The 16,556-nt window shown below is 47.1% G+C and overlaps 1 protein-coding gene across 1 annotated transcript; it reads right to left on the bottom strand.

The window, feature by feature from the left end:
• Positions 1–260: 260 nt before the first annotated feature.
• LOC132224783 (melanoma-associated antigen 4-like) lies at positions 261–16,353 on the bottom strand. The gene is given in 3 exon segments (XM_059679884.1): positions 261–1,006; positions 1,009–1,156; positions 16,237–16,353. Coding segments are annotated over 3 exon segments (1,011 nt in total).
• Positions 16,354–16,556: the final 203 nt, after the last annotated feature.

Here is a 16,556-nt window from a genome sequence, read left to right as displayed (position 1 = left end):
GTCATTCACAAACTGAAGTATAGAAAACCTATGAAAAGAAACATTTGAAAAATTCTACAGAAAACAAGGATACATTTTTAAATCATCACAGGAACCCAAAGATGCTACAGCCCTTATTCCCCGCAAATAGCCCTGGGCCTTACTACCTAGACTGTGGACTACCCTCTCTTCAAACACAGAGTAAAGAATTGGCCTCACATCATGTCTAGCAGGAGAAGCTGCCAGACATGGACCTGAAAGGTTCCTGAGTGAAACTTGGTTCAGGCCCCCTCTTCCTCATCACTTATAGCTTCTTCAGACAGGTATGGGACATAACTGGGATCCTTTCTATAATCCCTGAGAAAAGCCTCACGGACTTTCAACTCGGTGGTCTCAGCGTGGGCCCTGGGGCCCCACAGAAACTGGTAGCGAGCAGGATCGCTGTTGGGCACCTGCTGGTATTCCAGGTACCCTTCCTGCACCCAAACTTTGGTGAGGAGCTCCCTGGGCTCCCCATAGATCCAATGCTCCTTCCCATCATGCACACCCATGACATTCAGGGCTTCCCAGACTTCCTCCTCAGAGGCACAGTCGCCCTCTGCAAGGATGAATCTCAGGACAATGACCAGGAGGCCAGTGTTGGGCATGGATTGTCCACTGGACACCATCCCATCATATGTGAGCCCCAAAGTGGTGACCAGGACATAGGTGTGGGTACTGGGGTCCACTTCCTCCACATCAATGCCAAAGAGGAGCTGCATGAAGTCAGAGGCTAGGCTTAAGATCTCAGGGAACTGATCTTCGTACTCTTTGATGACCTTACTCAGCATTTCTGCTTTAGTAGTTGGCTGCTTTGCACAATACTTCGGGAGTAGAAAAAACACCAGTTCAGTCATTTTCAAATACAGGGCATCGTGGAGTGATGACTCAGAATCTTCAGAGTCCTCTGTGCTGTTTGTCTCCTGTTCATCTTGGCTGCTGATGCCCTCATCTTCAGATTGGCTCCATGTAGCGGCCGCCATAGCAGGGGCACGGCGTCAGGAACCGGAGGGCTCTGGGGAGGACTTGGTGTCTCAGCAGCAGACACCTGCTCTAGGCTGTGTGGGAACAAGGCAGAGAGGGACAAAGATAAGGAGGCAGACATAACCAATCCCTCCTCATCCCTGAATAGCTGCACCTGCAACAGGTTTTGGATACTTGAGTATCCTCAGCTGAGGAACACACCCTTGGCAGCTCTGTGAATGAAGAATTTTAGGGCTACTCTACAGGGATGCCCTTAGGTCTCACAGGGGTCTCTCCTGCTGGGAAACCTGTCCCCTAATATCCTGAAGGTGGAAACAAAAAACTGGCACAGCCAGAGATTCTGGGTCTGATAGTGGGATCGTGTGCTGTGAAATGTCTTCCTTTCTGGGGGCAAGGATCCTTCTGTGCCCACTCAGGGCCTGCTTCCCCCACCCCCATGCCCCACTGGCCTGAGAGCACCCTTACAACAAGAACACGCATGCTTAAAACTTAACAGAAGTAAGTGAGTGGTTCCCACATTTTGTAGTACCTGTCCAGGCTTACAGTACTCATCAAAGGACAACACTGTGTGACCATAATCTATGGGTTCCACATGTCCTAGTGTGAAGGGTCCCCTCATTCCTCACCATGACCCATGCCAAGGCCTGGGTTCCTGCCTCAGCTAGCCTGAGTCCAGACCATCAGACCAAGGATGTGCCCTCCCTGGGTCCTTGGATCTGAAAATGGGGAGGGGCTCAACCTGACAGCCCTGCGCAGGGTTTTCAGAGCTGACAATAGGGACAGGCCAGATTTCTTTGGGGGCCCCCACTTTGTTCTGGGGATTGGGCTACACTCACTCCTTCTTTAGGATTCTCACCTTGACTCTTGGCAGGACGTAGGACTCTTCTCTCAGTTGAACAGGTGTACTTCCTCAAATGACCTGATGTACTCTCAGATCAAGGTCATCACCTCCCTAAGAGACTATAGAGCAAAGTGAGGCAGCTTCATATCCATGCCCCAAATCACCCCTACCCCTGCCAACATCACAAAAGGCTGGCAGCAGAGACAGGGATCTCTGTCCTGGTAGGGTTCCCCAGTGCCTCTGAAGGCGAGTCACTTTTACTCCTGCCAGGACCTGCCCTTCTTCCAGGCCTCCCACCTGGAACACTTGGTCTCTCCCATCAAGTCCTCACCTCCTTGATGACTCCCCACTTTTCTGCCCATGATAGAAAGAAGCATATCACTTAGGGCCAATATGCTTCTTTCAGGTCTGAGAACAGGGGCCACCTGGACTTTGTGTCATCCTTCCCTTTCTGAGAAGACGGTGCACATTTAGGCTTCACAAAGGGTAAGCACATTGTCACCTGAGAGATCATGAACACTTCCCTCCACTGACCTCACATTTCTCTCAGACTTAGGTCCTCACATCCCCAAGATCCCCCATCCCAAACACTGTGGCAGCAGTGGGAGGTTGCCACACTCAGGCATCCCTGACAGGGTCCTCCTGGATCTGAGAACATAGCAAGCTGGACACTTTGTGGTACCTTCTCTTTTAAGGTCAGTGACCTTCATGCCTTCCACCTTCCCAGGTGGTCCTTTCCTAGAGATATGGCAGATCCTGGGACTCCTTTCTCTGCTGACCAGATGTGGCTACCTCTACTGACCTGATATTGATGCTCACAAAAAGGACTCATCTCCCTCAGTACTGAAAGTGCATCACCTGTGGCATTTCAGGGATGAAAAGAATGACAGGGGCAGACTTTATTGAGCCCCCTCTGTCTGTGGTGGAAACTTCCTCAATGAATTTAAGGTACACAAAATTACTCCTGGCAGGGCCTAGATCTATCCCTTTTCCTAACCAGAGAATGCATCCTGAAGGCCAAGGCCACCATCTGCTCACCTGAAACCACACTCCTTAGTCCAAGGCCTATGCCTCCAGAGGACACCCACACTGCCCAGGCAGAGGACAGGAAATATCCAAGTTCGGGCACTGGATCCATCTCTGCTTTGGGGTCCTGGGTTCTCAGTCCTTGGGGTAGGGGTCCTCAAACTTTTTAAACAGGGGGCCAGTTCACTGTCCCTCAGACCGTGGAGGACCGGACTATAGTTTTAAAAAAAAAAACTATGAACAAATTCCTATGCACACAGAGGCGGCAAAAACACCCGGCGGGCCGGATAAATGTTTTCGGCAGGCCGCATGTGGCCCGTGGACAGTAGTTTGAGGACCCCTGCCTTAGGGTCTTCACCTTGACACCCTGTAGAACCTGGCACCTCCACTCTAGCCGACTGAACAGCTGCTCCTATATACATTTCTCAGTCTCTCCAAGATCAGAATGTGGAAGTCGGCAGATTCCCCTTGTGATTAATACCTCCAAAGTTTGTACAAGGGATCAAAGAAGGGGCAGTTTACATCAGGCCACCAAACCATGGGATTCCCAGGGCACCCAGCAGGGGGCTGAAACGATTCAATAAGGTATTTAGCCCTCCCTCCCTCCTCATCTTGTTTCCAGGCAAAGTTTGGGCCCTGCCCCCTGAAAACCTCCAGTTGCTCCTTTCTGACCATGTCCTTGACTCCCAAGTTATATAAGGAGGTGGGAGCTGGTGGTGTCCAGGAAATACTAGTAGCATTCAGCCAGTCAGCTCAGTCCCTGGGACTCAGGGTGCTGACAGAAAGGGCAAAGCTGGATTCTGTGGTGGTGGTGGGGGTGGGCAATCCTCCCTCAGGGTCATACCGGGACTCTCTGCAGGACTAGGCTCCTTCCCTCTGTGGACGTGTAGCAATCCTCCAGACTTGGTCCTCGCTGCTCTCAGACCTCCGGGCAGAAGTCACTGAACATTATACCTGGAAAGCATTCGCGGCACCTACCATGGCAAAGAGAGAGAGTGAGCTATTGTGGAGCTCTACCTTGGGGGTTCCTGGGTCCCCTCAGTCCTCCCTCCTGGTCCTCACCTTGACTCTGAAAGGCCCTGGGCCCTCCCTCTGCCTCCCTGAGGCCCTGTTCCGTTCACTGAAGCCCACAGGCTCACTGACCCGGATGTAAAGCCATGGATGCCACTTGGCTCTGGGCAGCAACTCTGCCCTCCCCTCTGTGGACCTGACGCCCTGCACGTTTTGTCAAGTTCCAAGCCTGGTTCAGACCTGCTGCTGAAGTCAGGGGACACCGCACATGCTCATTCCCCCTGGAGCACCCCATGGCTTGTAGCAGGGGAGGACTTTTGTGGGGTCCCCTACATTGTGGGGTCCAGGGTCAACTCCGTGCCCCTCGCAGCTGACCTGTGGCGCTGCTCCTTACACCAGACCTGGGTGGGGAAGTCAGGAAACTATGCCTGTGGTTAGCCTGCCCACTGGGCCTCCTGGACTGAGGATTCTGGGGTCCAGGGCCCCCAATCTCCCTCAGGGTCCTCAACTTGACAGCAGCAGGAACTGGGGTCCCCCCTGTGCTGCCTGAAGCCCTGCTCCTCCTACCAAAACCCCGTGTCTCTCAGACCCAATGCAGAAATCACAAAGCACAATGCGTGAGCTCACCCCTCCCCCACCCCAAGGAAGCATGCCCGATGGACACAGTTCTGGGGTCCAGGCCCCCAGTCTCCCTCAGGGCCCTCAACGTGACAGCAGGAGGACCTGGGGTCCCCCCTGTGCTGCCTGAAGCCCTGCTCCTCCTACCAAACCCCCGTGTCTCTCAGACCCAATGCAGAAATCACAAAGCACAATGCATGAGCTCACCCCTCCCCCACCCCCAGGAGGCCTGCCCGATGGACACTCTTCTGGGGTCCAGTCGCCCTCAGTGTCCCTCAGGGTCCCCACACTGACTCCGGGCAGGTCCCGGACCCCCTCTGCCGACCTGAGATGCCGCGGTGACACGGAGCCGCCCGAGGGTCTCAGACCCGGAGGACCCGGAAGTCAGGCCTCGCCGCTCGTGGTCTCCCCGCGCCTTGGGTCCCCCGGGACTGACTGCTCTGGGCCCAGAGTCACCTTGTCCGCCCCCCCCCCCCACGGCCTCACCGTGAGGCCTGCAGGTCCTGGGACCCTCCCTCTGTGAACCGGGAGGCCGGATCCCCGCACGGAGGCCCTCACCCCCGAGACCCCAGGGAGGCCTGTGGGCCTCACTCCCCAGGGCTCCCGGCAGGGGCTGAACTAGCTCCCGGCTACCTCCGTCTGGTCCTCACCCTGATTCCAGGCAGAGCCTGGGCCCGCCGGTGCCGACCTGAGATTGCACCCCCTCAGCGCCTGTCCTGCCGCCCCTCCCCCCGTTCTCTGAGGAGGTGGGCGAGGGGGGGCAGGAAGTAGTTCCCCGTAAGACGCCCCACCGAGGACTCTCAGTGCTGACAGGAGGGCCTCCCTGGTCCTGGGGCCTCCGTGGTCCGTCAGGGTCATACCTGGACTCTGCAGCACTGGGCTCCGGCCCTCTACGGACCCGAAGCCGGCCTCTCAAAGATGGCGGTCTCCTCTCTCAGAATTGCCGGGCGGAAGTCAGTGGGCGGAACTTCCGGACTGGCTCTCTGGGTCCTCGGGGCTGAGAGTAGGGGCAGAGAGCGGATCTAGGGGCCTGGAAGTCCTGTCTCTGTTCCCTCCTCCATCTGACCACACCAGGGCCCCCGCCCTCTGTGGACTTCAGTCTGTGTCCCTCAGACCTAGGCTCTAACTCCCCGGATTGCCCAGGCAGGTGGAGGCATTTGCTCAGCCCAGAGCCCCACCCAGGGTCCCTAGAGCTGACAGGAGCACCTGGAGATGGATGCTGTCGTGCCCTCTGTTCTGAAGCCAGTGGACACCAAAGCCCTCACCCAGGAGGGCCTCACACCCCTTGCAGAGATGCTGCAGTACCAGGACCGATGCAGGAGGGAGCGCTGTTGTGCCCAGGCCGTGGGGGAGGGGTAGAGAAGCCCCCCCTTACTACGGGGTTTCTTCACCAACTCAGATGATCCTGTGGGAACTGTGGGTTCTAAAAGTTAGCTACTACTAGAGATGCTGAGCAGCAGCAGGGATTTGGGGAGGTGTGGAATTGTGGTTGTCTGTCTACAGTTCCCTTGTCCACTGCAGGTGTTTTCACTTTCATTCTTCATTCTCAGTAATACACTCTACATCGCTATCTAGCTTGTGTGCATTACTTCAATACATGTAACATAAATATAGGTTACATGTGCTTATATACCCACAGATGTATGTGTCCTGTACCTAAATATGTGTGTATATGCATATATATATGCTTAGAACATATGCATTTATATGTATATTTCTATATGATATACTATCCAATGTATTTTATGAGAGAATATCTACTCTTAACATACATGACTTATTCTGCTTCTCGCTATTCTAATTAGTCCGTTCTTTATATACTATTAAGATAATAATTTTTGAAAAGCCAGCATCAGCTCACCAAGATGGTTGTCAGGTGGTTATTAGCATAGACTCTGAATAACATACCTCAACTGTCCCAGCTTTCCCAAGGCAGTGGTATTCCCCCAAGCTTTCTGGCATTTGTGGTCTGAATGCCCCACATTTGTGCCAAGATATAGGGCATACGTTTAAAATCCTTCTTCATACCTTCCCTGTCATCCGTGTCATACAGCCTACAGCCCCTCCCAGCTTCCCTACTCTCCCTACTCCCACCCCAAACACAAGTGCCAGCTCATCACAAATTGCAGTCTCCCTTAGGGCCTGTTCAGATTTGTTGTTCAGATACTGTGGTTCATATTGTGTTTGTTTTAAATCTCAATTTTTTACAAAGCTTTTAGATGGCAGAGAAAAATAAATATAATGGTATACAGATGTCCTAGTAAGTCCTTACTCCCTCACATGTATAATGCCCCAATTATCAATGTCCCAAACCAGAGTGGTACGTTTTTAACAACAGATGAGTCTACACAGATACAGCATCATCAACTAGCGTAAATACTTATGGAGTTGCTGAATCTTATGTTAAAATTATGCTTACTATCATAAGAAACTGCCCAAACAGCTTCCAATGTGGCTGTACTCTTTCACTTTCACACAGGTAATGAATGCAAGTTCCTGCTATTCCACATCCTTGACAGAATTTGGTGTTGTCACTGTACCAGATATTGGCCATTGTCATAAGTGTTTATTTATTGGGTGTGTCTGACATTATTAAGAGACAGCTCAAACCTTCAGATGGCTGTTGTCAACTGCGGAAAGGGCACAAGTAAGCCTTTTGAGAGTTTTACCCAAGGCATCTTGAGCCTCCATAACCACGTGAGACAATTCCTTATTAGAACTTTATGTTGACATGGTTGGGTTCAGTTTCTCAAAGAAGTGAGACTCATCCACCCTCCCTGACACTCTTGTCCTTCTGATCAGGATTTGCCTTTTGTGTAAGGGAAGGGGAAGGCTTTACTGGATTCCGGGAGGCCCAGGCAGGTGGAGAAAAGGGGAGAAGCCTGTCCCTCTCAGGGGGGTCTTTCAAGCAAACTCGGGCACTCCTGTCTTCACTCTATTACATTCTCCACTTCTCTCAGGGGCCTTAATCATTTGACTTTTCCACATGAATGGCTTTCAAGTCCTAGCTGCTCTCCCTCCCCCCACTCCAAGACAGTATAGAGGTGCCGGGATCCAAACAAGCTCCCCACTTCCCCTTTCTGCATCAAAAATATGCCCTAGGGGTAAGGGGGTAAGGGGGAGAGATCAACTAAAGGACGTATATGCTAGCATATAGGCCTAACCAATGGACACAGACAACAGGGGGTGGTGGCATGAATGGGGGGAAGGGGGGTAATGTGGGGATAAGGACACAAATGTAATAAATTAATCAATCAATAAATTAAAAAAATATGCCCTGGAAGAGTCTAGGAGAAAAGCAGTCAAGGCAGCACATTCATCTTGCACGTTTAAAAAAATAATCTGAGGGCGGAGAAAAAGGCAGAGGTTTAGAAGGACGTGTAGGTGCCTTGTCCCAGAGCAGATAAGGGCGAGCAGCTGAAATGGGTAGCATACAGCCCGAATAAGCAGAGGAGATTCAGCTGAGAGACAGTCTTCAGCCAGGAAAGACAGAGAACTCCTAGAAAAAGAGAACGGTTAGAGGCTGAGGCTGAAACCTCTCCAGGTGGCCTGGCTCAGCCGCGGAGACCATGCCATCTTGAGTGGCTGTCACCGGCATCCAGAGACCAGCTACTAACCCAACAACAGCGGCTCTCAAGCAGCGCGACTATGTGAACTCAGAGGAGCCCTGCTTCTCCCCACAGAAAGATTAGACTTCCCGCAAAGGTGCGGTTTGCAATTTAGGTTGGAGAGTGGAATGTGCGCGGGGGGGGGGGGGACTCTGCACCCCACAAAGACTGTGGCCTTTGGAGCCAGCGTGACCCACGAATGTGGAAGGGCTCCCCCAGGGCTGCTGGCAGTAGGGAATGCTATAAGTAAGCCCACAGTTGGACTGGACACAAACGGGCAGCCTCAGAGTACGCCAGTTTGCTGGCTACTCGGTTCCATGAGCCAGAGCGTGCTCAGAGACTTTGCGCAGATCTGGAAGGTGGAGCCTTGCGAGTTCGCACAACTTCCCAGGCTCTTAAATCTGTGCGTTTGATTGTTGAACCCAGTGCATGGGATTACCCATTTGGGGTCAGTCGCAGAGCTTGTAAGGGAAGGCTGTTTTTGTGGAGCCTGGGAAACAGAGCTGGGAGTGACTACTGGGGAACCAGCTCTGGGCGGATGACATTCCCAAACCAGCTTCCGGTACAATAGAGAACACCTGGTCAGAGAGGTCTTATACCCTCAGAGGTCAATCCTGAGGCACTGCCACCCAGAGGCAGAGCCACAAACTGACTCTTCTGTAAATACAGATAAGGGCTGTCTGGGAAACCAATACAGCCTGCCTTAAAATCAGGACTGTGGCTTACAACATGGAGGAACAGTGTATCAGAGGCAAATTCAACATTCTCCTGAATACCTGGTAGGCCAAAAAGAGGAGCAGAAGATCTGGAGCACCTTCATTACAGCCCGTTTTTAATTATTATTTTTTTAATTATTGTTTCACCTTTTAACTATGAAACCATTTTTTTTCTTTTTTCATCACCTGATTTTACCCTTTTAATTACTACATTTTTATTTTTAACCAGTATTATTACTGCTACCATTTTACCATTTTTTAAAGTATCTTTTTATTTTCTCTTTATTTTATTTTGGGACTAGGGTTCTCCATTCTATTTTCATCGTTCCTTTAGCATCATTTTCCTCTACCTCAATTGTGCCGCTGTGCTAAAACCCTCTTCCCCATTTTTCCCCTTTTGCTGTCCTGTTTCTCTTACCCTATTCCTGCTTTAGATTTTCCCTATTCTTCTTACCCCCTGTCTAAATTTCACCCCACTTATATATCCCTTTTCCAATCACCTGCTCGAAATCCTTATACACCTCTCCGTTATCTTTCTTCACTATCCAAAATTTTTTTTCTCTTTTTTCTCTATTGTTTTGTTGCTGTTTGTTCGATTGTTGAGTATATTGGTTTGTTTTTTTTCCCCTTTAAGGATTGTTTGTGAGGTTGTTCTGCTTTTTCTTTTTCTTTTTCTGTTTCCCATCTCCCCCCCTGCCCCCCCGGCCCGGTTATTTTTGTACTTCTGTTTTCCCTTGCCTCGCTTGATATTATTGGTTGTTTGTAGTTTGTATTCACTCCAGGGATCCGTTGCTGGAATTTGTTGGGATTAGTGGCAGTTCTATTGGAGTTTTCTCCTCATATGAATAGTCTCCTCCCCTCTTCTACTTCATTCCCTTCTCTCTCTCTCTCTTTCTCTCTCTCTGTCTCTTCTGTTTTCCTCTCTATCTTTTTCTCTTCTTTCTTCCTTATCCCCCAACTCTCTTAGCTCGGGTGACAACCTTTATTTGGGGTTATTAATACCGTAATTCATTTGTGGTCAGTGCCTAGTACATTGTGCCTTGTTGTGTTGTATTTTGTGCCTATAAATCAGCTCAGCATATCCAAGCAACAGTGGCCTCCTGATCACCACATGCTCTGTCTGCGGAACAGCTGCTGTGTGTGAATCCTCCGTTCACCAGCCAGAAGAGCCACAACAGCTGTGAATAGCACCCATTAGAGGACCTACTACCAACAGAGGAGCAGCTGCTACCACAACCGCCCAAGGAGCAACCACAGCCTGAGGAGCCACTGCCACCTAGGGAGCAACCACTGAACGACTCAATATCTATATATGTCAGTGAGATCAAACATGGGTAGACAAAGAAATCCCCAAAGGGAAGAAAAGGAGGACTCGCCAGAAAAGCAGCTAAGTGATACAGAGGCATGCAACATGACCGAAAAAGAATTCAGAATAAGGGTCCTAGAGTGCATACACCAGATGGAGGAAAAAATCGACAACTTATGCAAGAAGCAAGAAGAAACAGATGAAAAAATCAACAACTTAAGTAAGACCCAAGAAGAAATGAAGAGCGATATAGCTGCAATAAAAAACACCATTGAAAGTATCAACAGTAGACTAGGAGAAGTGGAAGACCAAATTAGTGAATTAGAAGACAGGGAAGCAAAACACACCCAAACTGTACTTCAATTGGAGAAAAAAATTAAAAGAGAGGAGGAGAGTCTAAGGGAGCTTTGGGACAACATGAAACGAAACAACATACGAATAATAGGGGTGCCAGAACAACAGAAAGAGGAACAAGGATTAGAAAACCTATTGAAAGAAAGAATATCAGAAAACTTCCCTGAGGTGGGGAAGAAAAAAGTCACACAAGCCCAGAGAATCCCAAGCAAGGTGAACCCCAAAAGACCCACACCAAGACACATCATAATTACCATGGCAAATGTACAGGACAAAGACAGAATCTTACAGGCTGCAAGAGAGAGACGGAAAGTTACATACAAGGGATCTCCCATTAGATTATCAAATGATTTCTCAACAGAAACACATCAGGCCAGAAAAGAATGGACGGATATTTACAAAGTGATGCAAAACAACAGACTGAGTCCCAGAATATTCTATCCAGCGAGGCTATCATTCAAAATTGAAGGGGAAATAAGAAGCTTCACAGACAAAAAAAGGCTAAGGGAGTTTATCACCACCAAGCCAGCAATGCAAGAAATGCTAAAGGGACTGGTGTAAAAAGAAGAAATAAAAAGCTCAGAAAAAAAACAGCCACACACAAAAAGAAATGGCTACAAACAAGTACCTTTCAATAATAACTTTAAATGTAAATGGGCTAAATGCTCCAACCAAAAGACATCGAGTGGCTGAATGGATAAAAAATCATGACCCATACATTTGCTGTGTACAAGAGACCCACCTCATTAGAAAGGACTCACACAGACTGAAAGTCAAGGGATGGAAAAATATCTTTCAGACAAATGGAAAGGAAAAGAAAGCTGGAGTAGCAATACTTATATCGGACAAAATAGACCTCAAAGTGAAGGCCATAACAAGAAATATGGGAGGCCACTCCATAATACTAAAGGGATCAATACAACAAGAAGATATAACCCTGATAAATATATATGCACCCAATGCAGGAGCACCCAAATACATAAAAAAAAACTCCTGGAAGATATCAAAAGAGAGATCGACAATAATACAATCATAGTAGGGGACTTTAATACACCACTGACAGCACTGGATAAATCCTCTAGACAAACAATCAGCAAAGAAACAGCAATCCTAAATGACTCACTAGATCAGATGGACTTAAATGACATCTTCAGAACACTTCACCCCACAGCCACGGAATATACATTCTACTCAAGTGCTCATAGGACAGATTCAAACATAGACCACATATTGGGTCACAAACAAAGTCTCCCCAAATTCAAGAAGATTGAAATCATACCAAGCATCTTTTCAGACCACGATGGCATAATATTAGAAATAAACTACAATAAAAACAAGGCAAAATACTCAAACACTTGGAAGCTGAAAAGCATGTTATTAAATATTGATTGGGTTACCAATGAGATCCAAGAAGAAATTAAAAACATCCTGGAAACTAATGACAATGAAAACACAACAATCCAAAACCTATGGGACGCAATGAAAGCAGTCTTGAGAGGGAAGTTTATAGCTCTACAGGCCTATCTCAAAAAAACAAGAAAAAATGGTAGTAAATCATCTAACTGTACAACTCAAAGAATTAGAAAGAGAGCAAAAAAAACCACAAAAAACCCAGAGTGAGCAGAAGGAAGGAGATAATAAAGATTAGAGCAGAAATAAATGACATAGATACCAAAAAAATAATACAGAAAATCAATGAAACCAAGAGCTGGTTCTTCAAAAGGATAAACAAGACTGACAAACCTCTAGCCATGCTCACCAAGAAGCAAAGAGAGAGGACCCAAATAAACAAAATCAGAAACGATAGGGACGAAATAACAACAGACCCCACAGAAATACAAATGATTGTTAAAAAATACTATGGACAGCTCTACTCCAACAAACTAGACAACCTGGAAGAAATGGACAAATTCCTAGAAAAATACAACATTCCAAAACTCAATCAGGAAGAATCTAAAAATCTTGATAGGCCAATAACTATGGAAGAAATTGAAGCAGTCATCAAAAAGCTTCCAGCAAACAAAAGCCCAGGACCAGACGGATTCACAGGGGAATTTTACCAAACATTCAAGGAAGAACTAAAACCTATCCTCCTCAAACTACTACAAAAAATTCAGGAGGAAGGATCACTTCCAAGCTCATTCTATGAAGCCAGCATCACCCTAATACCAAAACCCGGTAAAGACAACACAATGAAAGAGAATTACAGGCCAATATCCCTCATGAACATAGATGCCAAAATCCTCAACAAAATCTTAGCAAATCAGAACCAGCAGTACATCAGAAAGATCATACACCATGACCAAGCAGGATTCATCCCAGGGATGCAAGGATGGTACAATATCCGAAACTCATTAAACGTGATACATCACATAAACAAATTGAAAGAAAAAAAAAAAAAACCACACCGTCATATCAATTGATGCAGAAAAAGCATTTGACAAAATCCAGCACCCATTTTTGATAAAAACTCCCAGCAAGGTGGGAGGAGAAGGATCATACCTCAACATAATAAAAGCCATATATGACAGGCCCACAGCCAACATCATACTCAATGGACAAAAACTAACACCATTTCCCCTAAGAACAGGAACAAGACAGGGATGCCCGCTCTCACCACTCCTGTTCAACATAGTACTGGAAATATTAGCCATTGCAATTAGACAAGAAGAAGAAACAAAGGGCATTCAAATAGGAAAAGAGGAAGTAAAACTGTCCTTATTTGCAGACGACATGATATTATACATACAAAACCCTAGAGACTCCATCAAAAAACTACTAGACTTAATACATGAATTTGGCAATGTAGCAGGATACAAAATTAACCCCAAGAAATCTGAGGCATTTCTATACACCAATAGGGAACTTTCAGAAAGAGAGATTACAAAAACAATCCCATTTGCCATCGCACCAAAAAAATTAAGCTACCTAGGAATAAACTGAACTAAAGAGGTAAAAGAACTCTACTCAGAAAACTACAGGACGTTGATAAAAGAGATAGAGGAAGACATAAACAGATGGAAGAACATACTGTGTTCATGGATTGGTAGGATCAACATCATTAAAATGTCCACACTACCCAATCTATAAATTCAACGCACTTCCCATCAAAACACCAATGGCATACTTCACAAATCTAGAACGAACTCTCCAAAAATTCATCTGGAATAAAAAAAGACCCCGAATAGCTGCAGCAGTCCTGAGAAAGAACAAAGTAGGTGGGATCTCAATACCAGATATCAAGCTGTATTACAAAGCCACTGTTCTCAAAACTGCCTGGTACTGGCACAAGAACAGACATATAGATCAATGGAATAGAATAGAGAGCCCAGAAATCGGCCCGAACCAATATGCTCAATTAATATTTGACAAAGGAGGCAAGAACATACAATGGAGCCAGGATAGTCTCTTCAATAAATGGTGTTGGGAAAATTGGACGGACACATGCAAGAAAATGAAACTAGACCACCAACTTACACCACACACAAAAATAAACTCAAAATGGATAAAGGACTTAAATGTACGACAGGAAACCATAAAAATTCTAAGAGAAAATGAACAAATGGGACTACTTCAAAATAAAAAGCTTCTGCACAGCAAAAGAAACCATCAACAAAACAATGAGAAAACCCACTGTGTGGGAAAACATATTTGCCAATGTCATATCTGATAAAGGCCTAATCTCCAAAATTTATAGGGAACTCATACAACTTAACAAAAGGAAGATAAACAATCCAATCAAAAACTGGGCAAAGGACCTAAATAGACACCTTTCAAAAGAGGACATTCAGAAAGCCAAGAGACATATGAAAACATGCTCAAAGTCGCTAATCATCCGAGAGAAGCAAATCAAAACAACAATGAGGTACCATCTCACACCTGTCAGACTGGCTATCATCAACAAATCAACAAACGACAAGTGCTGGAGAGGATGTGGAGAAAAAGGAACACTTGTGCACTGCTGGTGGGAATGCAGACTGGTGCAGCCACTATGGAAGACAGTATGGAGTTTCCTCAAAAACCTACAAATGGAACTCCCATTTGACCCTGTGATCCCACTTCTAGGAATATATCCCAGGAAACCAGAAACACCAATCAGAAAGGATATGTGCACCCCTATGTTCATAGCAGCACAATCCACCATAGCTAAGATCTGGAAACAGCCTAAGTGCCCATCAGTAGATGAATGGATGAGAAAACTGTGGTACATCTACACGATGGAATACTATGCTGCTGTACAAAAGAAGGAACTCCTACCATTTGCAACGGCATGGATGGAACTGGAGAGCATTATGCTAAGTGAAATAAGCCAGTCAATGAAGGAAAAATACCACATGATCTCACTCATTCATGGATAATAGAGACCATTATAAACTTTTGAACAGTAATAGATACAGGGGCAGAGCTGCCTGGAACAGATTGTCAAAATGCAGCGGGAAGGCCGGGGAAAGTTGGGTGGCAGGAGGGAGGGGTATAAGAGATCAACCGAAGGACTTGTATGCATGCATATATGCATCACCAATGGACATGGGACGCTGGGGGGGTGGGGGAGGCCAGGGGATAGTCAAAGGCAGGGAAAAACAAAAAAAAACAAAAAAAGACACATATGTAATACCCTTTGTAATACTTTAAGCAATAAAAAAAGAAAACAGCAAAATAGTAGAAATAAGAATAAATAAGAGCAATGAATAAATTAAAGAAAAATAAATAAAAAATTTATCTGACTAGTGGGTGCAGAAGAGAGTGGGAAACCCCTAGGAGGGACCAAGAGAACCACAGGGAATCTGCTGTCATCATCCAGAGGGAAGGTAGTTTTATAGGGTCTATTGGGACACTCTGGACTTGGACTGGAAATGGAGGTAGACTGGAAGAACTGGAACCTGTGGAGGGAAAGACAACAGGAAGAGAGGCCCCACCACCAGGTTTCTGATTGACTTGGCAGGGTTGGGCCGGAGTGCAGGTGCAGAAGTCCAGTGACCCTTTTCTGAGATAAAGGGAAGGTAAGGCAAGGTTGTCCTGGAATGGGCAAGGCTCTTGGTATACAGTCTAGCAACACTGCAGAGGGCAGGAGGAAGGTTCCTGCCTCACTGAATGGATCCAGAACACAACAGAGGCCTGTCTGATGACATCTGGTGGTTCTAGGACAGGGCTGATCACAAGTCTTTGCTGAGCAGCAAGGTCATTTCAAACAAGTGCTCCCACATGTATTATAGGCTGTGTATGCAGGATGCCAAAGTCTCACACTGGGCGCAAGAGAGGGATTGCAGGGCGTGGACAAGGCAGTGTCTACTCCAAAGGGGTTTGTGTCCTGGATGTCAATGGGAGAACATTCCAGAAATCTGGTATCTAGCTGTGATGATACTGATGATACTGTGGTTGCTGAATCTGTGGCCTGGGACTCCAAACACCTGCAGATCCTGACTCTGGAGCTAGAAATTGATGGTTTATGGAAGGAGGTAAGGACATTCCCCTAAGGGGGCCAAGATGCTTTTTGTTGCAATATTCCCTGGAGCAAACAATCGCAACACAGAGTCTTCAAATCCAAATTAATGTCAGTTGCCAGCTCACCAAAGACCACGTCCTATGCCCAGCAGGACACAGGAATCATCTCCTCAAAGACTCCCTGTGCCCTCTTGAGCTGCCATGTGTCCCTACCCCTTAATCAAAGCTAGTGTGTTCATTGGGTGGTGCAGATGTTAGAGTCAGCATATGAAAGATGTGAGTTATTCATGGCAGCTCAGAGTGCATCCTCACCTGCTTTGCATCTTTGCTGTGGCCCACACTGTGTTCCTGTCCAAGGCTTTCTCTTTCAATATTGACACGATTTTCTGGGCAGCTTTTCAACCTGTGCCTCTGAACAGAACTGTCCATGTCGTGGAGGCAGAGCCTTTCTGTGTCCATCAATGGCTCAAGGCCATTGTGAGGTCCCTGGAGGCCTTGCTCACGACCACACCCTCAACTCCTACAGGCTTGTTTCCACTTCCCCCTCAGGTAGTCTGCACATCACATATACTTGTCTACAAGACTCCTTCTGACTTGGCCCCTTGTGCTCTCACCATGAAAGCCGGTTCTTT

This window comes from Myotis daubentonii, chromosome X, assembly GCF_963259705.1.
Source record: "Myotis daubentonii chromosome X, mMyoDau2.1, whole genome shotgun sequence".
NCBI lineage: Eukaryota > Metazoa > Chordata > Mammalia > Chiroptera > Vespertilionidae > Myotis > Myotis daubentonii.
The sequence above is the reverse complement of the archived record's forward strand: the minus strand, read 5'-3'. Positions and strand labels throughout refer to the sequence as shown.